The 27,140-nt window shown below is 37.3% G+C and overlaps 1 protein-coding gene across 4 annotated transcripts in view; it reads right to left on the bottom strand.

Moving 5' to 3' along the window:
- The window catches only part of spict (magnesium transporter spict), a 326,495-nt gene that overhangs the window by 283,524 nt on the left and 15,831 nt on the right, over positions 1–27,140 (bottom strand). For 3 of the 4 annotated variants that reach the window (XM_090395986.1, XM_090395989.1, XM_090395987.1), the window contains exons 2-3: positions 26,085–26,180; positions 5,254–5,332 (exon numbers count right to left, since the gene is read on the bottom strand). In XM_090395986.1, the coding sequence (XP_090252112.1) occupies positions 5,254–5,332; positions 26,085–26,121 (116 nt within the window). In that variant the 5' untranslated portion in view covers positions 26,122–26,180. Of the gene's footprint in view, positions 1–5,253; positions 5,333–26,084; positions 26,208–27,140 lie in introns of all 4 variants that reach the window. The other variant, XM_090395988.1, reaches the window with a different exon arrangement.

The raw sequence follows: 27,140 nt of genomic DNA, 5'->3' as shown, positions 1-27,140 counted from the left end.
AGCCACTAATTTGTCAACTTTCAGGCATTCTAAGTGGGTAAGTTTGTCATCAAACCTGATACAATTGTGAATAAATCTAAATCTCCATAAAGACATCGTAAGTCTAAAAAGTTCAATCCCACCATCATCTGTAGCTCAATAAATCCTGCAAATTTATCTGATTGTTGTGATGTAAACCAGCCAGATATACGAGGCCTAAAAATGCTTTCAATTCTGTTTTGTCTATTTGCTTAACATCTCTTTCTCTTGAATACCAGTTCGAAATAGAATCGATGTATTTACTTGTCATCATCATCATCAAATTCCTGCCATGTATCCTCAAGGGGTGTACAGGATATGATAATACTACATGAAAAAAATTACACCATTACTAACTTCCTATCAACAATTTTCCTCCAAATCAGTCTGTTACTTGTCAAGACTCCAACATTATCAGATCTTATATTTCTGTCATCTAAGGCACTTTCTACCGCATCAATCCACCTATATCTTGGTTTTCCTCTGGGCCGTTTTGTTGCCAACCAGGCAGAGAACACTTGCTTTGCTAATCTTTCCTCGCCATTCTGTTTAAGTGACCAAACCACCTGAGATTGGCTCTGCTAACACATTCCTGGATGCTGACAATGTCAAGTTCTTTCCTAATATCCTCGTTTTTAATATGATATTGCTATTGATGCCATCTGTTCACGCCTGTAATCTTTCTCAGGACTCTCATATCTGCAGTCTCTAGTCTTTGGTCAAGTGTTTTACTTCTGACCCAGCTCTCAGATCCATAAGTTTAAACTGGTTTGAACACTGTCTTGTATATAGCTAATTTAGTGTTCTGGCTAATTTCTCTCTTATTCCATATGAATTTATTCAACTGACTTCCCACCATACCAGCTTTGCTGATTCTGTTGTCTATTTCTAAATTTAATTTACCATCTCAGAAATTATAATGACTGGTAAACTACCAAATCTGTAGCGGGAAGCCAAAATAAATGCCATGCCCAAACCAGGGAAAGATCCAAATGATATGAAAAATCTACGACCTATCTCCTTGCTTTGCTCCCGCTTTAAGCTCTTTGAAAGAATTCTCCTTAAAAGAATTTCACCACTCATCGAAAGGGCACTCCCGATTGAACAAGCTGGCTTCAGGCCAGGAAGAAGTTGCTGTGACCAGGTCCTGGCTCTGACAACACAGATTGAAGCAGGCTTCCAGAAGAAACTTATATCTGGAGCCACTTTCATTGACCTAACATCAGCTTATGACACAGTCTAGATCAGGGGGCCTCCTCCTAAAGCTAGGAAATATTATAAGGTGCAAAAAAACTTTCCAGCTTTTTGAATCCATTCTCTCCAACAGAAAGATCTGGGTCCATATTGGCAGAAAAAAGAGCAGGCCCAGATTCCTTCATAATGGTCTCCCTCAGGGCTCTGTGTTATCCCCTTTACTTTTTAACACCTACGTGTACGACTTACCACATACCAGAAGCAAGTATATGTACACTGATGACCTAGCAATCCTACATCAATCTACCTCCTTTGCCAACCTGGACTCAACCTTGAACACAGACTGAACATACTGGAAGAGTACTTCAAGCAGTGGTACTTGAAGCCAAATCCAACAAAAACTGTGTCCACAGTATTTCACCTCAACCTTTCTTTCTGTGGAAAAATGGTAGAACACGAGCCTCGCCCGAAATACCTTGGAGTGAGCCTGGACAGAAGCATAACCTACAAAAGGCACATCACCAACCTGTTCAACAAAATTAAAACCAGAAACAATATCATTTCAAGGCTTGCTGGAACAACCTGGGGTTGTGGTGCAGAAGTCCTAAGGTCGTCTGCACTAGCCCTCGCATTCTCTGCACAATATTATGCGCACAATTAGTGGGACAGTGAGAAGCACCCCTCTCTCTCTCCTGGCTGCCTGTCCAATGTAACATCATCATCATCAAATTCCTGCCATGTACCCTCAAGGGGTGTACAGGATATGATAGTACTACATGAAAAAAATTACACCATTACTAACTACCTATCAACAATTTTCCTCCAAATCTGTCTGTTACTTGTCAAGACTCCAACTTGTATATAATAAAATTTGTTCTGAAATTTCATCTGTGATAAAGCAATTCCAAGTTTCAAGTTCTACCTTGCCATTTTTTGCGTTTGGCTGAACTAACAGAAGTTGACACAAAATATTCTGCAGCTGTCTTCTAATTTGTCTTCTTTATTGGATTTTTCCTCCATTTTGATTCTTTATCCTTTCCAAGAAAATACTCTTCATTTGTGTCTAATTCATCTTCACTTTCTTCACTAGAAATATCTTGTTCAGTATTTGAATCTTCTGAACGAACTCTTGTAATAGCAGTTGTAGTAATAATAATAACAACAACAATAATAATAATAAAGAAGGAATGTCAGCAGATATAATCTAAGAAAGTATTTTCACTGTAACAGAATGGAAGAGAAAAAGATTAGCAAAATAAGTACGATGCTAGGATGTCAAGAAAAGGTTGCAGAATAAGACCAACACCTCAGTTCTATAAGGCTGATAACAGACTAATTTGGATAGGAAGTAAATAATAATGTAAACTTTTCATTTAGTAACATCATAGTATCTTGTACATCATTAATGGTACACATCAGGAATTTGATGGTGATCAGATTTAAATCAATTTAGATAAAAATAGTTATGACAGATTTCTGTAAATATTATTTAATGGAAAGGAAGGAAGATGCAATGCAAATTTGTTCCACAGACAGAAATATTTTTTTATTTATTCTTATCTTTGTATTAAAAACTTTTTTGACTAACATAAAAATAAATTGTAAATATAAATTACAATTGTGATTATAAATTTCTTGTAAAAAATTATTTAATAGAAATAAAATGAATTTGATGAAAATATTCTCGAAACGTAAACATTTCTTATTCAGATCAGATCCCTATAAAAATACTAAAAGTGTCTCTGGCAAGCATAAAAAATTACCTGATGTTGCAATTGATAAAGGCATTGAGCATCATACTTGAAATGTTATGTAACTGTGAAGTCTAGAGGCAATCTTGTTTTAAATCAATGTCAGAAAGTAGTTTTCAAAATTAATCATCTTGTCACCTAGCAACTTAGCTGAAAATATTTTTATGGCCTCTCAAAAATCCGTGCCTCGTGTTCCTGATTACTACGTGTTTAAGTAATGGATTCTGAAGTAGGTAAAACCCCATGCTTTACATAAACATATAGTCACGTAGCATAAATATAAAAATATAACCTAAACTATGCTGACAAGCCCTGGTTTAGAATGAGATATACTATAATTTTTTTACATTCCTGTAAAAAAAAATGTCCTATATCCAATACTGTCATATAAAGCAAACAGATATGCTGTCCTCAGCAAGTGAAAAAGATCTTGTGCATTTCCAAGTTCACAATGTTCAGGCATTCTGACTATAAAGTTAGGTGATGATAATGGTGTAATAGCAGTTGTTTCTCTTAGTATGGACTCTGACTGTTGGCAATACCTCAAAGAATAAATGCAGACTGCTATGCAAACTTCTGGATAATATAATGCTTTTTTACATTGTGGCAATTTTACAAAATAGACCCATGTCAAAATGTGTCCTGCTGCAGTTCAGCAGCTGGTTGGTTAGATTTATAGCCAAAGCAACTCAGGCTACGAGACCAGCATATTATATCTGCTAAGCAGTTTGGTAATTGAAAACCACTGGTGTATGGTGTCTGATTGTGATATGTTATTTTAGAAATAGATGTGTCAGATAGGGTAAGCATTTTTTTTTTTTTTTTGGATAATTGTGCACATGTGTGCGTTAATCGGCTGGTTTGTTTGCTTGTTTTGTGGAGAGGCTGGAGACCCAAAAGGTGCCATCTTCTCTTCTTGAGACTAGCCAACTAGGCATCTTTTGCAAAAAAAAGTTTCATGTTCTTCTGAGGTGGAGCACCTTTGATTGTACAGGAATATATATTGAAAAGTTTGTGTGGTGGCGTTATCTACTATGGTGATCACATGTTATCTGTCTTGATTGATGCATGGCAGGAAGGGAGAGAAAACAAGGGATCATCCCTGGATTTTGTGTAAGAGAGTGGGCAGCTGGCCTGGCTGGACGAGTGGTTAGCGCATCAGCTCTCCAGCCAAAAGGCTGCAGGTTCGAATACTGCTGTGGGCATGGATGTTTGTGATTGTCTGTGGAAAGAACTAGTGGTGATTGGTGATAGATGGCATTGGTGTAGTTGCGGTCAGTTGGTGGATTGAGTAGTGGAGACAGAGTTGTAGAGCAGGTACCCTCCCTCGATGAGTCTTTGGACTCCCTGGAGGTGTCAAATAATAATAACAATAATAAAAAATCAGGGTGGTAAATGGGCAGAATGGGTTGCCAGAGGTCGTTGTGAATACTGTTGGAGAATGAGTTCATGGAGGGGGGGGGGTGATAAGTATTGTGTGAATAATGGTTACTATGAACCTCCCATTATGAGTCTGATTCTATGGAGATAACTGAGAAAATTATTATTATTACGACACCTCCAGGGAGTCTGAGGACATCATGGGAGGGTACCTACTCCACAACTCTCCATCTCCGCCACTCAAATCCACCAACGCCACCTACCACCCATCACTTCCACCATTATTTTCACAGACAATCAGAAACATCCATGCCCACAGCGGGATTCAAACCCGCAGCCTTTTGGCTGGAGAGCGGGTATGCTAACCACTCGGCCAACTAGGCCAGGTATAGTGATGATAATAATAATAGTATGAAATGATATAAATAATTTCCTGAAAGTGTTACTCAGCATTTCAAGTTAATTATGCGTGCGTGCATGCACGCACACGCACAGTTACTTATATAAGCCTGGAACTTGAATTCAAAGAATATGCTAAAAATTCTTGAGTGCACTGATTAAACAATAGCCTGACTTATGTTTAGTGGCATTATATGAACTAATGGCAAATCACTTCCATACTAAAGTATAACTGGTACAATTACTTTTACCATTAACCTTTAATTAGTCACATGGGGTCTATTTGATCCCAGCCATCATTGAAGTTCGATTTCTGACAAAACCAATGAAGGATTTTTGTTGCGATTTTGAATAGCAGTTTCTTGCCTCCCCCCCCCCACACACACACGCAGCAAATCAGTCATGTGTCAGCCGCCTCATTAAGTAACAAAAAAAAACGGTGCAACTAATTAAGGGTTAAGCTCAGGCAGCTTATAAAGTATATTCAAATACACAGAGATACTAAACCTACCCAAAGAGAAGTTTTCTTTGACATAGCTGGACTGATGAACATTGCCAACTTGAAGTTATATTACAAATATTCTTCATTCCTTGAAAAAAAAAAAGTTTCATTTTTTATGCTATTATGAAAATCAAAACAAATATATAAAAATAAAAAAAACAAAAACATTAAACTTAATTTGCTGAAAGCAGGGCTTCTTCAACTTGTTAGCTACATGCTCTTTTGAATTTGATTAATCCATCAACCAAAGTAGCCATTATAAAACACAATATGAATTTCGCTCAGATTACTTAAAAACAAAGTGCCTATATGCATGTGTGTGAGATAAACTTCACTGCTTAAAATGATCATTAAAGTAAATTAAAAATAGGAATTATAGGAAGAAAGTGTGTGTATGTGTCTGTGTGCAATGCATATAGAAGTGCTAACAGTCAAAGTACGATAACTAGGAGGAGACCTCAATGCAGCTTTTTAAAGAATGTAGAGAACTGATCAGAGCTTCTAATCTAATATCCAATCCTCACCTTCTCATGGTACATCCTATTAAATTTCAAATTGTACTCTTATTGACTTAAAAACCAATATAACATGATAATACAACATGACAAATTTTATGCCAGCTGGGGCATCACCCAGTGGAACAAAGCCTGCACTGGTTTCGTCAGGGAAGCAGGGTGAACAGTGAAAAGTCAGCTACTGAACCAATTCCGACACAACATCAGCACTATCAACATATGAAGCATCAAAGGAAAAGAAGTGGAACTAGTAGTACTGGATAAGTAACAAAAAAGACAAAAATAGGAGCAATTTTTCTCAGAAATATAAGATGTTATATTCAGGCAATAATGATCAGGAAAAGAATTAGCTATAGTATTTAATACAAAATATGAGGATAATCTTCTTGAATGGCAGGCAATATCGAGTAGTGCCATGGACAATTAGAATGGGAAACTGGACTATGAGACTTATCTGTCTATGGTCTTGCAGATGGTTAGAGACAGTAGCTGACACACACAGAGGAAAAGTTGTTCTTGTTGGATATCTAAGCAACATAGGAAATGATTACAAGATATGTAGAAATATTTTGGAAAAATTTGGAGGAAAGAGCAAAAGCTAATAATAATGATAAGTACCTATCAGATTTCTGTTCACGACTAGTTATTTTTAAAACCATAAAGACATGCACAAATTCACATGGAGAAACGATGCAAGAAATATGAAAAGCCTCATTGACTATGTTATTGTTGATTGCAACATCTTCATGCTAGCTCAGGACACAACAGCATTAGTTTTGAGCAGGATAAAACTGAATATCATATATGCAAAGAAATGCTCAAATATTGAGGTATAAAAGATTCACAGTAGTTGCACCGCATAATTCAGAACACTGGTCAGAGGGTCGAATTCCAAATGATTCGAGTAGAGCTCTCATATAACCGATGTACAAAAAAAGGGAAATACAACTGAATCTGAGAGGAATTTCCCTATGAGTATTCCTGGTAAGATTTATGCAAGTGTATTTGAGAACGGGCTAAGAAAAATTGTGGAAGAAAATCTTGGAGAAGAACAAGCTGGATTCAAGCCAAACAGAGGTTGTCAGGATCAGATTTTCACTTTAAGAGAAATGGTTGAGAAATCATGGGAATACAACAAGGGTCTGCCTTTAAGTTTTGTAGAACTAGAAAAGGCATATGACAAGGTGCCAAAATGAAAGCTCTTCAAAACGCTACAATCATATGGTGGTGTAAATGGGACATTATATTGAGCAATTTGAGCTATAAGTCAACAGTTAGAATTGAAGGAGGCGCAGGAAGATGGTTTGATGCTAAATCAAGTGTTTAACAATGGTGTACATTATCACCACTGTTATTCATTACCTATACTTATCAAATTATGCAGTGATATTAATGTTAAATCTGATGTCAGAGAAGGATGTACATTATCCCCTCTGTTATTCATTATCTATACGAATCACATTATGAAGGAAAGTGGTATTAAACCTGATATCAAAATTGGTGATGTTAACTTCAGCTCATGCAGATGATGTTAGACTACTAATAAGTCAAGTACAAGTTTGTTTGTAGCATTCTTTAACTAAACTGAATAAATAATATAATAAAACTGGTATGAAAATCAGCAATAAAATGATAATGAAAGCAGGTGGAAACATTGATAACAATAACATCGACTGCATCCTGAATGGTGAACTCATAGAACAAGTACAACAGTTTTTAGTGAAGGTAGCAAATTAAATATGGAAATAGACAACAGAATTAGCAAAACTCGTATGGTAAGGAACCAGCTGAATTTATTTATATGGAATAAGAGAAAATTAGTTAAAACACTAAACTAGCTATACAGAAGAGAGTATTCAAACCAAGTTTAACTTTATGGATCAAAGAGCTAGTTGAAATAAAACACCTGATCAAAGCTTGGGGACCACAGATATAAGAACTCTGAAAAAGACTGGGTGAGTGAACAGAGGTCAATGGCAGCATCATATTAAAAACAAGTGTATTAGGAAAAAACTTGCCATTGTTAGCATTCAGAAATGTGTTAACAGAACTAATCTCAGTTGGTATAGTCATTTGAAAAACATGGGATAGAAAAGCAATTCACCTAGTCTTCCAGAAGAAGACTAAGATCTAGATGAATTGATACATTAAGTATCAATCTAGATGAATTAAAATCTAGGTGAATTGATACATCTGTATATATCAGTTTAGAAAACTGATATATACAGATCTGATAATATTGGAGTCTTGAGAGACACCAACATTATCAGATCGTTGAATAAGATTTTTTGAGAAGATTAATTTGGACAGAAATTATCAATAGAAAGTTAATAATGGTGTAATGTTTTCACGTAAAACTATCATATCAGAAAATGAGGGTACATATCAGGAATTTGATGATCTTAATTATGATGAACTTCAAAACATTACTTAAACTGATCATAAAAAAAGTAAGTAAAAAAAAAAATGAATTATTACATTTTTTTTATACTGGAATTTTTAGTTTTCGAAAATCAAGCATTAGTATGCATGTAGTACAATCTTTACTCATCTATTTTTAATTTGATAAATAAAATCCTTATCATGATTTAATCTAAATACAGTGGTATCTCGCTAATCCGAGCCTCTTTAGTCCGAACCCTCCAATAATCCGAACTGCGGTTTGAAAGAAAAAAAAGTTTTATTTATTATTTTTATTATATTTATTATATGTTATTATTTTGTGTGCTATTATTTTGCCTCCAAACTAACTGTACTGCATTGTTGCAACCAATGGATCAGAACATAATACAATCCATTAAATTAAAAGATCGTAAAGAGCTGCTTTTAAATGTAATTTCCCAAAATTATGACGTTACCACATCAATAAAAAATATAAATTTGAAGGATGTAGCATTCTCAATTGATGTTGCTTGGGAATCCTCAAATCTGAAACAGTTCGAGTATCATGGAGAAAACTGTGGTCTTCTAGAATTTACGAAGATAACTACGGTGATACACAAAAAGCAGAAATTCAAAACGTGCATAATTTGGTTAAAAATATAAATCCAAATGTTGAAGTTTCACAAACAGATATTACGGAATGGATTACAGATAGAACCGAAAGTGAACTCGAAATCAAATTAGATGCTTAAATTATAAATATGACGCTACAGAATGAATTAGCAGACGATGATGACGATAAAGAATTCAAAGAAAAAAAAGTAAAACATGAAGAGGCAGTTGACAGTTTTCATATGTGTATAGAATGGGCTAATCAGAATGATACGCCATTCCACAAAGTTTTTTTGCTAATGCAGCTCCAAGAAGAAGCATTCGAAAACAGTTTAGCTTCCAAGAAGCGAAAGAAAATCAGTGACTTTTTTTAGAGAGAAATTTTTAAAAAAATTTTTTGTGTTATTTTGTGAAACTTTGTTTTGTGCGAGTGATTTTTTTTTATGCAAATTAAGTTATGTATTGAACTATGCAATTTTATTAAATCAAAATCCTCAACAATAAAGATATATACAAACTAAATTTTTTACTAAAATAAACTTATATTACTTTTTAAGTTTTACATTACAGTACAGTAGCTTTTTTTTTTCTATGAGTTACTTTCATTTATTTCCAGAATTAAATTGATGTACCATTAGAATCTGATTATTTTTGTCTTAAACACTAGTTATTGTTGTCTCTTGGGCGATAACTCACTAATCCGAACGAGCACGGTTTTTATTAGTTCAGATTAGCAAGATACTACTGTACTTCAATAATATGTATGTGAGTGTATATATGTTGAAAGTTTTTTTTTTTTTACCTCGGTTCTATATATATAAAATATGCCAAGAAATTATATACTTGGTTTTAATCCTTAACCCAAGAAAGCAAAACAATGTCTTGTGCGTGAAATATATTTACATCTGAACTACTTGTATATAGATAACTAATAATTAAGGAATTGACAGCGTACACTAGAAATATAAATTAAATAAACTTTAATATACACTTTCCGATATTTCGGCAAACGTCACGTTGCCATCTTCTTGGGAACTTAATACAAAGACACGTGCACACAAGTACTACATAACAGCAAATGAGAACCGAAGCTAGGAGTCTAACGTTTTCCTAAAGTCCTGATGGTGCCCCCTGGCGGGCTATATTGGTAGTTCTTGGCCTTTGGGCTGAAGTTCTTCTGATAAATGTTCCCCAAATTTGGGGCAGTCTCATGCATCCAAATTTGTTGAGGTTTGGCATGTTCCTAAGGGCTGAGGCTGATTCCATGAATAGTCTTTCATATTTGAACTTGCTGCAGTGTATTACTGTGGCTTTCTTCCATCTTATTTTGTGGCGAGTATCCAGAACGTGGTCTGCAAGCCCAGAGTGGCTGTACTGGTGAAATCGGATGTAATCCTTGTGTTCTGAAATTCTGATATTTGCTGTCCTTCGGTTCTCATTTGCTGTTATGTAGTACTTGTGTGCACGTGTCTTTGTATTAAGTTCCCAAGAAGATGGCAACGTGACGTTTGCCGAAATATCGGAAAGTATATATTAAAGTTTATTTAATTTATATTTCTAGTGTACGCTGTCAATTCCTTAATTATTAGTTATCATGTTTAACCAGCGTATAAGCCTCTCTACAAGAATTATGATCATCCACGGAGATTTCCTCGCATGCAAGGCCCGCCATTACAGCAAACTGAAGTTATCCAGACAACTTAACCGTCTGGCATTCCTAAAACGCTGCCAGGATAATCAAGTCATTCCTAACTGTGTAAAATTTAAACACCGCTTCGTCTCACAGAAAGCTCTCTGTATCTACAACCGGGAGAGCCAGGCTTTACTTCGGGAGCAAATTACCGCTACACGCGGTTCCCTAGCCGACATAAACAGAATAATTTTAGCGCTAGAAATGAGCTTTCACATACGCTTAATCACGAGCTTTGGTCAGTCCTACATGACGTCTCGTGTATGGTGGCTAATAAAGAATTCAAATGAATACGGAGCCGACATATCAACAAGTTTGAAAAATTAATAAAGAACTCAGCGTCCAAACCTAAACTACAAACCAACACTGTAGTTAACCTTTCTTCAGTTATCTTGAAGCCTGAAGCACTCAACGCTCTGTCACGTGGTCACAACTTCGCCACTGCTCCTAAGAAATTACCGGCCGAGGAATTAATGATCCAAATTGAACGCGGGATTTGACACCTTCCAAACCACATCGCCAATGATATTAGATGTGATGTAGCCTGTGTTCTCACAAAAGCAAAACCTCCAAAATCCAACATATCCATTAGTGAATACAAGTCACTACAAGAATTGAAGAAAAACAAAGAAATAGTGATCACCAAAGCGGATAAGGGGAACACCACCGTGGTACTCAATCTTAATGACTACACAGGTAAGCTCAAGGCTTTACTATTAGATCGTATCCACTTACCTCCCTATTGAATACAATCCCACCAACTCTCAAATTAGAAAACTCCATAGGCTCCTTAAGAAGGTCACTTCTTGGCTGGAGATTACCAACAGACTGAAACCATATAACTCTAGACCCCCCACCCCTCCGCATATATGAGCTCCCAAAAATACATAAAGAAAATGTGCCATTACGTCGCATAGTGGATGGCATTCATTCTCCCACTTACAAACTAGCCAAGCATTTAGCCAAAGCACTCTCACACTATACTGGCTACACACCATCACACATAAAAAAACTCAGCCCACTTCAAAGCCAGTATAGAAAACCTTACACTCCAACATCGTGACATAATGGTCAGTTTTGACGTCTCCTCCTTATTCACGAATGTCCCCCTCAAAGAAACCTTAGAGCTAATCCAAGCTAAATTTCCTCCCGATATCTCAGCCCTATTTCAGTTTACAATGAACTCAGGCTATTCGTTTGGCAGGAAAAATTCTATAAACAGAAAGAGGGGACAGCCATGGGTTTACCACTTTCCCCACCCTTGGCCAACTTCTTTATGGAGACTTTTGAAGAGAAAGCCTTAAACTCAGCCCCACAAAAACCTACCACATGGCTTCGCTACGTTGATGATGTGTTCGCTATTTGGCCACATGGCCCAGATTCACTCCTCTCCTTCCTAACACATTTAAACAACCAACACCCTAGAATCAAGTTCACCTTGTAAAAAGAGGAAAACAATAACCTCCACTTCCTAGACACACTAGTCACCCACCAAACTGATGGAACCTTGGTTTTCTCAGGTTATAGAAAACCCACCCATACAGGCAGATACATTCACCAACAATCCCATCACCCCCCCCCCCTCACAACAATATGGAGTTATTAAGACATTATTCAACAGGGCAAAAATAATCTGTTCAAATGATCAAGCCCTAACCTCTGAACTAAATCACATCCGTGACACTTTCTCAGCCAATGGCTACCCCCCCCCCAAAAGAATCCAAAAAATACTTAAACCAGTTATCCACAACCCACCTTCCTCCCCCCCCCTCACAAAAAAGATTACTCTAAATCCATCACCGTTCCCTATGTCCGAGGCACCTCGGAAAAAATCAACAAAATCTTAAAAAAACATGACTTGACCACTTGTTACAGACCACACAGAAAATTGGCATCCCTTATCCGCTCCACTAAAGACCAACCACTTCCCCCTAGACCTACTTGGTGTATACCAGGTCCCTTGCAGCTGTAAATTGTCCTACTTTGGCTAAACAGGCAGGAGAGCAAATATCAGAATTTCAGAACACAAGGATTACATCCGATTTCACCAGTACAGCCACTCTGGGCTTGCAGACCACGCTCTGGATACTCGCCACAGAATAAGATGGAAGAAAGCCACAGTAATACACTGCAGCAAGTTCAAATATGAAAGACTATTCATGGAATCAGCCTCAGTCCTTAGGAACATGCCAAACCTCAACAAATTTGGATGCATGAGACTACCCCAAATTTAGGAAACATTTATCAGAACTTCAGCCCAAAGCCCAAGAACTACCAACATAGCCCGCCAGGGGGCACCATCAGGACTTTAGGAAAACGTTAGCTTCCTAGCTTCGGTTCTCATTTGCTGTTATATAGTACTTGTGTGCACGTGTCTTTGTATTAAGTTCCCAAGAAGATGGCAATGTGACGTTTGCCGAAATATCGGGAAGTATATATTAAAGTTTATTTAATTTATATTTCTAGTGTACGCTGTCAATTCCTTAATTATTAGTTATCATGTTTAACCAGCATATAAGCCTCTCTACAAGAATTACTTGTATATAGAGGCTAATGACTTCACATCATTTGCCTTAGTATGTATCCCATAATGCTAAGCACACACTCTTTTGGACATGTAAAATGCTATGCATAATAGGAAGTCAGACCTGGGAGAGATACCAAAGTATCTCTTGGTTGAAGGTTGAAGTAATGCACAAGTCTCATATACCGCATATACATATCGCCCCCCCCCCCCAACACACACACACATACCGAGATGCCTGTGTATCCTGTGGAAAGAAATGATGTTGATATCGTGCAAGGCCACCCAGAGAAAGATGTTTATAAATCTGATCTTAGTGTTGCTGACCAGAAGAACTTTTTTCAAAGCTTTTCTCACAGACAATACGAGTATTGAGATTTAAGGACATAAGATGATGGTAGTTATGTGCTGTACTCCCTCCTTGGGACGGTTCCATGGAGGGAGGAATTGGAAGGGCAAAATATCATCAGTGCTTGGGAACTTGTGAAGGAATATTAATTAACAGCAATAGCAAGTTGTATACTACAAGTGAAAAAAGAGAACACAATTTGGTGTAAAGTGGATGACAAACAATATCAAATGGGAACTGCAAGTAAGAAAGAGGTTATGGAAGAGATAAAAAGAGGGGTGGAAAGCAGATGCATGAAGAACATAAGACTCACGCTAGGAGAAATGCCTTCCTTACCATACTAGTATGGTAAGGAAGGCAAAACTGGAATATGAGAAGAGATCCTGAAATCTAAAGAAAATCCTAAGGAATTCTTTTATGTGGCAAGTAGGAGGAGAAATGATTGTGGAAAAATGACTTATTGGATAAAAATGGGAACAGAGTGACTGATGTAAAAGACAGTGGGTTGTTCAACGAAAACTTTATTGAAGTTTTCGTTGAACAACCAAAACAAATGCAAGAAGAGAGTGTGTTTCAAATACTAAGTACTCTGAATATCAATAAAGCAATGAGATCGGATGGGATTTCACCACAGATTTTGAGAGAATATGCTCAAGAATTGACAGCTCTATTGACCTCGTTTTTCAATGAAAGTCTTGCCATGGGAAAGGTACTAAAAGAGTAGAAGGAGGGTAAGATAGTGCCATTACATAAGGGTGGTAGCAGATTGAAAGTGTCAAACTATAGACCAGTTTGTATTTCATCAGTAATGGTTAAAATCTTGGCAAAATTAGTGAGGGATTATTTACACCATTGGACAGATGAGGGTAATGTTATCTGTGAGAGTCAGAATGTATATGTTAAGGGGTGCTCTTGTGTTAGTAATATGATTGCATTTTATAATAAGTGACAAGAGCAGTTGATGAGGAAATGGATATTCTGTCTTTTCTTTTTTTGGATTTTACAAAAAGCATTTGACAGGATGCCAAATCAAGTTGATATTTAAGTTGTAATAACATGATAAGCTGATATTTAAGTTGTAGTACGTGGATTTAGATGCGAGGTTAATGAACTGGATTTGGAATTGACTATCTAATAGGTATCAGAGAGTTGTGTATGGGGGAGCAGTATCAAGGAGGCAGAAGGTTACAAGTGGGATCCCACAGAGCTCAGTACTGGAACCTGTATTGTTTAACCTTTCAATCAAATATCATTGTCAATGGATTACAGGGGTATATTCAGTTGTCTGCAGATGATGTGAAGCTGGGAAGGGTTATTAGTAATAGTGCAGATGTGGTAGTCCTGCAAGAGAATTTGAATAAACTGTACAAATAAATGGAGATGTCAGTTTAATTCAGCTAAATGTCAAGTCTTGTAGTTTGGGATACATCGATGGCAGGCTGCATACTCTGTTAGAGGAGCTGTGCTGGAGAAAGTGGGGGAGGCAAGGGATCTTGGGGGCCGCTAGAGGGACTCGTGGTGTGTAGTGTTTGTTGAGAGCTCCTGATAAGATAAGTGTTATTTTAAGTTATCATTAACAATTTTGCTTGAATATTACGTAGTTTTGTTTGCTTTTCGTATCTTAGTGTATCTGTTTGCGTATTTTGGTGTTGTTTCAATTATTAATTCGATAAGATACGATAGCACATGGCTCCGGTAAGAAGAAAAATGGCAGCTAGTAATAATGGTTCGCCATCTTTGTTCAATAACAGTAGCAAAGGAGATTACTCAGTGTACTATCTGCGAAATGTATGCGTTGCGGAGTATGGTTAGATGATGACAGTGGAGTGAATGTGTGCAGAAAATGTAAGGAAAATGAGGAATTAAAGTGTGTTTCAGGTCGTGAGTGTGATATATTTGTCAAATTTCAGAATGTAGAAAATATCGATACGATAAGAAATTGCGAGGTTGTACCAGAGAGCTGTGAGGGCATGAATGTAAAAAGTGTGAATGAAGGTATTAATACAGAGCAAATTAATGGTTTAACAGATAATAAAAGAGATGAAATAGATGCAATGAGTGAGATTGCGCTGTTGAGCAGAGCGATACACAGAGCAAAGCGGCAGCTGGAGCATATGCACAAATGTCTACCGAGTGTATCAGCCAATAAAAAAAAAGTATGATAGGAAAAATAAGAGTATGAGTGTGAACGTAAACAAAATGAAGGAGCGAGTGCTGTATGGAGATTCGTTAGTACGAGGTGTGATGGTAGAGAATTTGACAAAATCATACCAACCTGGTGCGACCATTAAGGACGTAAGTGAGTCTATTAGGGAGCAAGAGCAAAGAGTGAAAGAAAAGATAGTTGTGGCAGGTACGAATGATTTGAAAGGAGATAAAATGGAAATGATAGAGGACCTGAATGAATTGTTTGAGGTAGCAAAAAAAAAAGAGTGAGAGAGTTAGGATGATTAGTCTTTTTCTGCGGTATGACAGTGAAGAGTTTAGAAGGAGGGCCATAATTGCAAATGACTTTATGCGTGGGTTATGCATGATGAGTGGTGTGGAATTTGTGGACTTGTGGAGTGAGTTCGATGGGCGAAAGGATCTATATAAGATGGATGGTTTACATTTAAATGGATTCGGTGTAAGGAGACTTGAAAAAGTGTTGTTGAATGAAGTGGATGAGCAGAATCAGGGAACCTAGATTTATTAAGGGGTGGGGGAAGTAGATATGCAGACCTAAGGGAGGCAGTTGAGTGTATGAATGAGTATAATATGCCTGAGCAAATACAGACACCAAATCAGAATGGGATAGTTAGTATAAGGCATCAAGGCAGGAATGGGGCCAACGGAGGTCTGCAATTCATGTATACTAATGTTAGGATTATTAGGAACATGAAGGGAGAATTTTTGGCCTTGGTTGGCACTTCCAGACCACAGGTTATTGGCATTAGTTAAACATGGCTGACTGAAAATGATATAGCTAGTGGGATTGAATGTGAGGGGGTATAGTGTGTTCAAGAATGTCAGGGAGAATAAAATGGGAGGAAGAGTATTATTGATGATAGCTGATGAGCTGCAGCCAAGGAGAATAGAAGTTCAATTGCAGGATGGAGAAAAGAGCATATTTGAGGCCATTTGGTGTGAGATTGAGGCTAGCATAACAAATATACAATTGGGTGCTGCTATAGACCAGGTGATGGAAAAGATAGTGGAGATAGTATGCTAAGCAAATAGAAGAAATGAGTGGAAGGAGGGTAATTATTATGGGAGATTTCAACTATGGTAACATTGATTGGAAGGAGGAGAGGACACATCGGAGGAAGGAATTAGATTTTATGCGGTTATTAAGGGATAACTATCTGCGACAGCATGTAACGGAAAATACTAGGGGTCAGAGAGTGCTTGACCTAGTAATTGCATCTGAGAATTTGGCTGTAACAAATATGACCACGTTGCCACCAATGGGTGAGTGTGATCATAGGGTCTTGACTTGGGAGGTGGCTAAAGAGGTGGAATTTACAATTAAGACAGGGAACATGTGGAATTATCGGGCTGGTAAGTATGACAAGCTTAGGAGTTTGATTGGTTCAATGCCATGACATGTAAAACTGCAAGGACTGGATGTTGATATTCCATGGGAGGCGGTTAAGAAGTATTTGCAGGAGGCAATGGCTGACTGTATACCTAGAGTCCGAATAATAAATCAAGTAAGGATTAAATGGATGAATAACACCATTAAGCTTGAGCTGCAAAAAAAAAGAAACAACTGTGGAGGGAATTTAAGGAGAAAGGTAACCTGCAAGCACATAAATGGTCTAAAGCCTAGGCCAGAAGGGTAGCAAGTGTGGTAAGAAAAGCAAAAGCGGATTATGAAAGAACATTAGCCATGCAGGCTAAAGAGAACCCCAAACAGTTTTTTCGATATGTTGCAAGTAAAAGAAAAAATGTATACGGCAGAATGATTTTAAAGAATGCCAATGGTAGGGAGGTAACCGAATCAGTTGATATAGTAGAATTACTGAGTGAGCACTTTGCAAGAGTATATCATCCTGGTGGTGACATTGCAGAAATTGAAGAACCAACAGCTTATACAGGAATTGTGGTGAATGAAGTGGAGATGAATAGTCTATTACAAAACCTCAATGTCAATTCATCTGCAGGATTGGATGGTATACCAGCTCATGTCTTATGAGAAGCGGCTAAAGAATTGTCAGTGCTTTTGACCATTTTGTTTAATTTGAGTCTCGGGTCTGGGTTAGTCCCAAGGGGGTGGAAAGAGGGGAAAATAGTTCCACTGCATAAAGGAGGTTCCAAGACTGCTGTTGAAAATTACTAGCCGATCAGCATATCAGGAATTGTTGTCAAGGTCTTGGAAAAATAGTCAAGAAAAAAATACAGGATTGGATGGATGAAAATGGAATACTGTATGGGGGACAACATGGTTTTGTGAAGGGTAGATCATGCTTAGTAACTTGTTCACGTTTTATAACACAGTGACCGCTGAACTGGATAAGGTAATGGGTTTACAGTGATTCTACTGGACCTTGCTAAGGCCTTTGACAGGATACCACATGGAATTCTAATCAGTAAACTGCAGCATATGGGGATGGATATAGGGTTGGTGAGATGGATAGGAGGGTGGTTGATGGAGAGATATCAGAGAGTGGTTTATTCAGGAGTAGAGTCCAAAAGACGGCCTGTGACTAGTGGCATGCCGCAGGGTTCTGTTCTTGGACCACTACTTTTCAATTTGTTCATTAACGATATAGGAAAGGATCTGAGAGGAAGTGTTCACTAGTTTGCTGATGATGCAAAGTTTGGTAGAGCAATAGTGAGTGCACAGGATGTCAAAATTTTACAAGATGATTTGGATAGTTTGGAGGACTGGGCTAAGGAAAATGATTGTCAATTTAATGTGGCAAAGTGTAAGGTTATGCATTTTAGGGTGAAAAGATTAGCAGAAGTATATCACATTGGTGGAACCATACTCCAGGAGATTGATGAGGCTAGGGATTTGGGAGTGTTGGTGGATAGGGAGTTAAAGTTTAGGGGACACATTGCAAAAGTGGCTAAATCAGCTCATCAAATCACATGGTTGCTGAAAAATACTTTAACAAGCAGAGACAAACAGGTTATTGTTCCTCTGTATCGAGATTTGATAAGACCCTATCTAGACTACTGTTGCCAGATATGGGTGCCAGGGTTTCTTCTCGATGGGGAGGAGGTGGAGAGGATCCAGAGACGAGTGACCAAGATAATAGCAGGACTATGGAATGAACCTTACGAGAACAGGTTGAAGATTTGTGGGCTGCAGTTGGTTGATAGGCAAAAAAGGGGGTGATATGATTGAGACCAAGTAGTAATGGGAATCCCTGATGGTGAGAGAGTGATCGTCGAAGCAGATCTGAATGGGCATGTAGGAAGGCGATGAAGCAGTGAACAAAGGGTATACATGGGGGTTGGAGTAGTGGTGAAAGAAATGAAGAAGGTAAAAGAATCATAGAATATGCTGTGGCCTTCGATCTGGCTATAGCTAACACGTGGTTCAAGAAGAGAGTTGGGCATCTGATAACCTATAAGAGCGGGGATAGAATGAGTCAGATTGACTATATTATGTGCCGTAGGAAACATCTGAAGGAGGTGAAAAACTGTAAAGTGATTAATGGAGAAAGTGTAGTGGCACAGCACAGGTTGGTTGTGGTAGACTGTGATATAAAAGGGGAAAAGAAGAATAGACGGAAGTGGCAGATACAGAGGAGAATATAGTGGTGGAAATTGGAAGAGGAATGCCCAAGGAATAAGTTTAAAGAAAAGGTATTGAAAGAAATGAAGTTACCAGAGGATGTGGAAGAATGGTGGGACGTTAATAGTCGGAATATTAGAAAAATTGGAGAAGAGGTGCTTGGTATAACATCAGAAAAGGGACCGCCTAAGGATAAGGAGGCATGGTGGCGGAATGAGGAGGTGCAGTTGGAGATCAAGGAAAAGAAAGAGGCAAAGAAAAAATGGAACATGACTGGAACTAGAGCCAACAAGGAGGCATATAGATTAGTGAAGAAAAATGCAAAGAGAGCTGTGGCAAGGGTGAAAGCGAGGGCAGTTGATGAGGTTTATGAAGAACTGGAGAGAAACAGTGGTGAAGCTCAGTTGTTGAGAATAGCGAAAGCCAGAGATAAGGCCTCGAAAGACATAACATCAGACAAGCAGATAAATGATGCCTCAGGAGTAGTATTACAAGAGGAGGACAAAATCAGAGGAAGATGGAAAGAATATTTCTGTAAACTACTAAATGAGGAGAATCCGAGAGAGAGGTGTGAGGATGGAGAGGCAAACGAGAGACCGGTGCAAGACACAAGCAGAGAGGAAGTGGATTGGGTACTGAGAAAAATGAAGAATGGAAAGGCTGTGGGGGCAGACCATATACCTGGGGAAGTGTGGAAAAGTTTGGGCAGTGAGGGCATGGATATGTTATGAGATCTGATGAGGAAAATAGCCCAACAGGAAAAGATACCAGAGGAATGGAGGAAAAGTATTCTTGTCCCAATCTACAAAGGAAGAGGAGATGTTCAAGACTGTGGCAACTATAGAGGGATCAAGCTGATGTCACACACATTGAAGATATGGGAAAGAGTAATTGAAGGGAGGATATGACAGGAAACGAAAATTGGTGAGGAGCAGTTTGGATTTATGCCAGGAAGAGGGACAACGGATGCGATATTTGCACTAAGGCAATTGATGGAGAAATACAGAGAGATGCAAGTGGAAATGCACATGGTGTTTATAGACCTGGAAAAGGCATACGACAGAGTGGCCAGGCAGGAGGTATGGAGGTGTATGAGGAAGAAGGGAGTGTCGGGGAAGTACGTGAGGTTGGCGAAGGAGATGTATGAGGGAACAGAAACTCAGGTCAGGTCTAGTGTCGGCATGACAGAAGGGTTCCCCAGTCGTAGGGCTACACCAAGGGTCAGTTCTGACCCCTACCTCTTTGACCTGGTCATGGATGTACTAGTGGAGGATATCAAGAAGGAGGCACCATGGAGCATGCTGTTTGCCAATGACATTGTTCTATGCAAATCATCCCGAGAGAAGCTTGAAAATACCCTGGAAGAATGGAGAAAGGTATTGGAGGAGAGAGGCATGAAAATTAACCAGGAGAAGACAATATATGTCAACAGGAAGTGACGAGGATATGATCATACGACTTCAGGGTGAAAGGCTAATTTCAGGGAAGAAATTCAAGAACTTTGGGTCGGTCGTCGAGAGGAATGGTGACCTGGATGAGAAAATACAGCACCGAATAACATGCGGCTGGATGAACTGGAGGAAAATGAGCGGGGTCCTGTGCGACAAGAGAGTGAGTTGTAAGAGGAAAGGAGAGCTGTATAAGATGGTGGTGAGGCCGGCGATGCATCATGGCATGGAGACGTGGCCTATAACAAAGGCACAGGAGAGGAAGATGGAGGTAGCGGAGATGCAGATGTTGAGACGGATGAATGGTGTAACAAAGAAGGACAGGTTAAGGAATGACTACATCAGGGGGATGGTTAAGGTGGGACCAATTGGCAAGAAGATACAAGAAAGTAGGCTGAGGTGGTTCGGACATGTAGAGAGGAAGGGATGAGGAGTATGTTGGTAAACAAGTGGAGTATATGGAGTTGGAGGGAAGGAGGAAAAGAGGCAGGCCCAAGCTCAGGTGGAGGAATAAGGTGACAGAGGATCTTAGGGAGAAAGGATGGAGTTCGAAGGACACCCTGGACCGGAGAACTTGGAAGAGGAAGGATAAAGATCGGTGCGCCGATCTCGTTTAACATGGGATAAGGCATAGTGAAAGAAAGAAAGATGATTGAGACATTCAAATTACTGAAGGGTTTCTATAAGATTAATTCAGAAGATATTTTTGAGAATAGGACTGGTAGTGGGAGGACTAGGGGCCATCCATGGAAGTTTAGTAAGAGCGTGGTTAGCAAGGGTGTTAGAGCTAGGTTTTTAACTTGGAGAGCAGCAAATGAGTGGAATAAGCTGCCAGAGTCTGTTGTGGGTGCCATGACTGTAAATGAGTTCAAGGTGAAGTATGATAGATACTGTGTGAATGTTGAATAGTTGTTCTTGACATGATGTTGGGCCTCCCTCGATGAGTCTAAGGACGGTTTGGAGCTGCCCGTAATAATAATAATAATAACGACTGATAGAAACTTGAAATTCAGGGAATATATTGCAAAGGTAGTGAAGGTAACCCAGAGGATTGCTGCAATACTGAGAAGGACACTGACCTGCAGAGATAAAAAAAAGTTGTCATTCCATTGTATAAAGCCCTGATCAGACCACACCTGGACTACTGTGCTTAGATTTGGTCCCCAGGATTTGAAGGGAATAAATAACTACAGAAAGAGGGCAGAGGTGGATAACAAAGATAGTATCAGGACTGTACAGTGTTAGTTATTAGTTATGATGACAGGCTTTCCACCCCCAAGAAAAGGTATCTGACATTCTATCCACTAAGTCTGGTCCTATCTAAGCAATCCATGCAAATTAAGTAAATTATTCCTTAGACTATTCACTAACACCTTGCATTCAAACTATCTACTCTAAGCTCACTATATGTCCCATCATTATTCTATAACTTTGTGCATGCCCTCAGAACATACATGAAAAACTGAGTCATCTTGTGTAGGGGAAATGAACATTGCCACCTCTACATTAGTCTGATTAACTCACTTGCAATAGAAAAGGCCATTTTATTCCAAGGAAACATTTCACACATATCAGTAACAAAAACTGAATATATTCCTTAGTTTAGTGAGTAGTTTATAGATAATTCTAATGTTAATTTTTTACAGTGTTTTGTAAAAACCTCTTTAGAATGAGGCCTTTTTTTGTCATCAGAAATGCTTTTTGAGATTTCACTATTAATGAAACTTTTTATTATTTTAAATTTAGATGTAGGAGCTAACTCAGTACAGCAGATAGATCTAGCTCTTTTTGTTAATATGTTAATCATCTAATTTTCAAAGAAGATTATTGTAACAATTTGTGTGTGCGCGCGTGTATGTTAATTAGTTGGATAAAAGAAATGATTATGTGAAGATACTGCTGGATTTTGTAAACATTTAACAAGATATCATATGGAAATCTGTTAAATAAATTGAAGCAAATGGGTACAGATGTGAAAACTGGTGAGTTCGACAAATAAGGTAACTGGATGGACACACATCAAGCAGGAAATGAATCTAGGAGAAGGCAAGTGACTACAGGTATACTGCAGGACTATGTAACCATTTACTTAAATGGCTGTGTTTGTCAGAGTATTGCTCTTTGGTAGATTGATAATGACAGATTGACCACAGAAATGATGTGCATTATTATTAAAGGAACATATTAAAGAAAGGAAGTCTACTCTTCTAATTTAACAGCTGAACTGAATGCATTTGTGTTGCTTGTTGAAGTAACTGAGAGATGTGAGAAAGATTTGAGTTTTGTAATTCTATGGAAATATTGTATAATAATAATGTTGTGCATGTACTGATTAACACCTGATATCAAAATTGGATATATTCAACCCAGCTCTTTACTTCCAGCAGGTGATATTATTGTCTTAAATAAATCCAGTATAAGTCTGCAAGATACCTGCAGACTAATACTGGATTAAACTGAATAACTGCTGTAACAAATTTCATAGCAGTTGCATCATGAATTAGAAACCTATAGAACAAGTAAAACCTTTCAGAAATTTAAGCATAATTTTTAGAAGATGAAAAATTGAATATGGAAATAGAACTAGAATTAGCAAAGCTTGTATGATAGGAGTCAACTGAATAGAATTTATATGGGATAAGAGAGAAATCTGTCAAAAGACTAAACTATCTGTCTGTATACTAAACAGTGTTCAAACCACTTTTATCTTATGAATCTAAGAGTAGGATTAGAAATAAAAGTTGATCAAAGACTAGAGACAACATATGTGAGAGTTCTGATAAAAATTAATCTAAATATTGAAAGGTAAGCAGATGACAGAATGATAAAATTATTATGCAGTAACGACACTTCAATTAGGAAAGATATTTATTATAAATATTATTATATTAAAAATGAAGATACTAAGAAGGATTTTGACATTAGTAACATTCAAGAATGCATGAGTAGAGCTAATTCTAAGATGGTATGGTTACTTAAACAGAATGAGAGAGGAAACATCAGCAAAACAGGTGTTTGATGCAAGGAGTGCAAGAAAAAAATTCAGACAAAGACCTAGAGCTAGTAGATTGATGCAGTAAAAAGTGTCTTAGAAGATGCCTTATCTGACAAGATCAGAATCCTGACAGATAATTTGGTGGAAAATTGTCAATAGGAAGCTTGTACTAATGTAAACTTTTCATGTAGTTCTATTATAGTATTCTGTATACCCTTTGGGAATACATATCAGGAATATAAGGCAGAAGTTGAATTCTCAACACATTTTTATAACAGAATTAATCTCTTCAATTATGTTATAAAAATTCCGCCTTAGGTCTGTTGTGACAAGGTTTATTGCTATCTTTCCACTGTTCTCATAATCTTCTGACTGGTCTTCTAAGTACTTCATTTCTGTTTTTCCGTTTGTCTAATTATGCTTTTTTTTTTTTGCATTCTGTTGAAAACTTTTGCCATTTCTTTCTCCTGTTTGCTTTCCATTCATTCATTCACTGGTCATAAACCACACTTTTGTTTTTCCTGCTATTTTCCTAAGAGTTTTCATTTATGTAGTGTATAACTGTTCGATCTTAACTGTTTCAACTCTGGTTTAAGATGCATAAGTTAAATCTGGTCTTATTATACTTTTATATATGTCTTGGCTGCAATATTATTATTATGTACTACTTCCAGGGATTCCAAAGACTCATCGAGGGAGGGCACCTACTCTACAACTCTCCACCAACTACAACAACCGCAACTACACCAATGCCATCTACCACCTACTACCACCACTAGTATTTCCACAGACAATCACAAACATCAATGCCAATGACGGGATTCAAACCCACAGCCTTTTTGCTGGAAAACAGATACGCTAACCATTCAGCTAACCAGGCCGGCATATTTAGATTTTTATTTTTCTGCTTAAACATCCAGAAATCTTGCTTGCTTAAGTGCTTGATCTTTTACTTTATTTCATTTTGGTGTGACCAATTCTGAGTTGTCACTAATTTTTTTAAACTAGGTAATAGTCTGAATTGTCTTGGGGATTGGAAATAACGCAAAATTAATTATTTTTTTTAAACATTGGTTTTTGGTAAGTTATAAATAAGATTAACAAGCATTTTGTTAATAAGGGCACTAGAAAATTAGGTAATGCATCTTTTGTTTGTATGATTTTCTGTTGAAAATAACTTTTATGTTGCCTTTATTGATTTGATAATCAGAATTATTTTGTTACTTTTTAGTGCTGCAATGATTGCCTTATTTCACAGCTCAGACTGTTCACAATTAGTAATCAGATATTCTTAACTTTTTTTTTTATGTGGCTCCCACACAAAAGGTTTTTTTGCAAAAATTTTCTATCTTTATTAATTTCATTTTTTTTTGCATAGTTTGGAAATTCTGCTCTAGAAACCAAACATGGAACTTTTTCAAGCCACTTCAGGCCTACATGTGGCAGTGGTCTCACAACCACAATAAAATTCATCTCCCACCTAAAAGCAATCACAAACATCCATGCTCATTGCAGGGTTTTGAACCTGCAACTGGTTACAGGTTGGAGAGTGGATATACTAACCACCTGAGCCAACCAGGCTGGCATCTGCACATTTGTAATTTAAAAGTGAAATTACTTTTTTTCCCCCCAAACAACAAAAAAGATCTAACTTTTCAAAAGAATGTAGAGTGTTGCTGCAAAATTATGAAAATTATGGTCATTTTTAAGAAGGAAAAAAAATTGTTTTTAAACAGACAGACTCCTCACAGTTGGTTGCGATTCTCATTTGTTGATGGTATTTTTTTGTTTATCTAGAGCAAGTTTCTGGACATCTATTATAATTAATTTCTAATTAGCTAACCCATGATGTCTTTTGTGTTTTTTCACATAAAAAATCTGCCTATATTTTATTATAATGTTTTCTTTTTGTCTTGTTACCATGACCAGTTCTGAATTGCTCATAATACATTCCATAATTTATCATATGCCTGGAATGAGTAGATCAGAAAACTGCATTTTTAAATTATTTATAATTGGTTAACTTTGACATTTAGTATCTTGGATTTGCCCTCTTGTAATGACTTTTCTGCCCATGGGGGAGGGTTTTATATGAAATGAATTTTCATTTTAGTTTACTGAAATTTGCCTTCAGGTTACTGTCTATGTATCCAATTAGAAATGGTATTGCAGTTAAACGCTAGTTTAGAAGCTGCAATTCTGAGTTTTCCATTCAAGGCAATGTGGAACTGTTCCACCATTGCCTCAAAACTGAACGATTCATCTGGGTACAGTAATTTAAGTGAGATTAAACTCATACAGAAGCATGTCAAGTAAAAAACTACCAGAGTTATGAAAAATTAATAATTGACTTATAGCTCTGGGTAGCATAGATTGCAAAGTTTGATTTACAGGATATAATGCAAGGTCATATTTTTTTTTCCCTAGGACATACAGTAGTAAGATGTCATGCAGTGAATCATGTGGAGAACTGAGAAGGGAAAATGACTAAGAAGTGGTTTGTTGACTTCACAGATAGGAGCTGCCTAAACTGAATTTATTTATTTACTTGGGAATATTAATGATGATAATAACAATACATAAATTCAAAAATTTACCTCCTAATAATCGTTTACAGGTTCTTCCAATTCCCATCCTTTGCTATATATACATAGACATCTGAGAAGTACATTTCAGTGCAGGATTCTTGACATCTGTTATTAGAAAAATATTCAGCAAAACTAAACAAATTTGCTATAAGGTTCATGATTACATTATTACAAATTGAATACACTAGCCAAAAACTGTGCAATTAAAAATTCTTTCCAAAAATTAATATGAATCATTCAATGTATAGGATTTAATTATCCTATTTTCTGGGTATATTAAAAAGTATACATAAAAAGAAGAACAGCTATTTTAATTTCATATTCCAGTGAACTTTTGTTGTTATAATACACCTGAAGTTATATTTTCATTTCAAATTATGTTGTACTTCATTCTGAAGGTCTTCTGACAAGTGCTACACAACAGTTAATTTTAAAAATATTTATTTTTGCATTAAAATAAGTCAAGGGTTCATTAAAGTTTAATAACAAATGCAATTCAAGTTATTAGAAAACTAGAAATATTATTCTTACAACAAACTTTCATACACTTGCTGCAGGTTTGCTCGGCAAGCAATATATCTATCACACTAAATCTTAAACTTGTTCATGCTTCTAGCATCCACAATACATTCTGACAATGCTTGGACTCACTCACCATTCCTCACATTAAATATACATTCCTTCACTCTCCTCTTCACCACATCTTTATGCAACCAACTTCCAGGGATGGTTTTTGGTTTCCCTCAATCACCACCACCACCACCTAGTTTTTAGAGTAACCACTGAGTTATAAAAGTTTCATGTTATATTATATGCTGCAATCTAAGCACAGCAGTTTTTTTTAATTTGATTATTTGTGATTAGTGTCCACAGTGGGATCTGCTAGACCTGTCTATCATGCCACACCAACTCATTCATAGGCTTCATTTTCACTATCCTCTCAGGCAACACAATTCCATGCCTATACCACTCTCCATCAAAAAATACCACCTCTCACACTTTTCCAAACCACTCCCCCCCTTTGCAACTTCCAGAGTGACCCCTTTTCTCTTCCCCATGTCCTTC

The sequence above is a fragment of the Typopeltis vanoorti genome, chromosome 7 (genome assembly GCF_054136105.1).
Source record: "Typopeltis vanoorti isolate ZY-2024b chromosome 7, IOZ_Tvanoo_1.0, whole genome shotgun sequence".
NCBI classification, from domain to species: Eukaryota; Metazoa; Arthropoda; class Arachnida; order Uropygi; family Thelyphonidae; genus Typopeltis; species Typopeltis vanoorti.
This window is presented reverse-complemented; position numbering and strand designations above follow the sequence as displayed.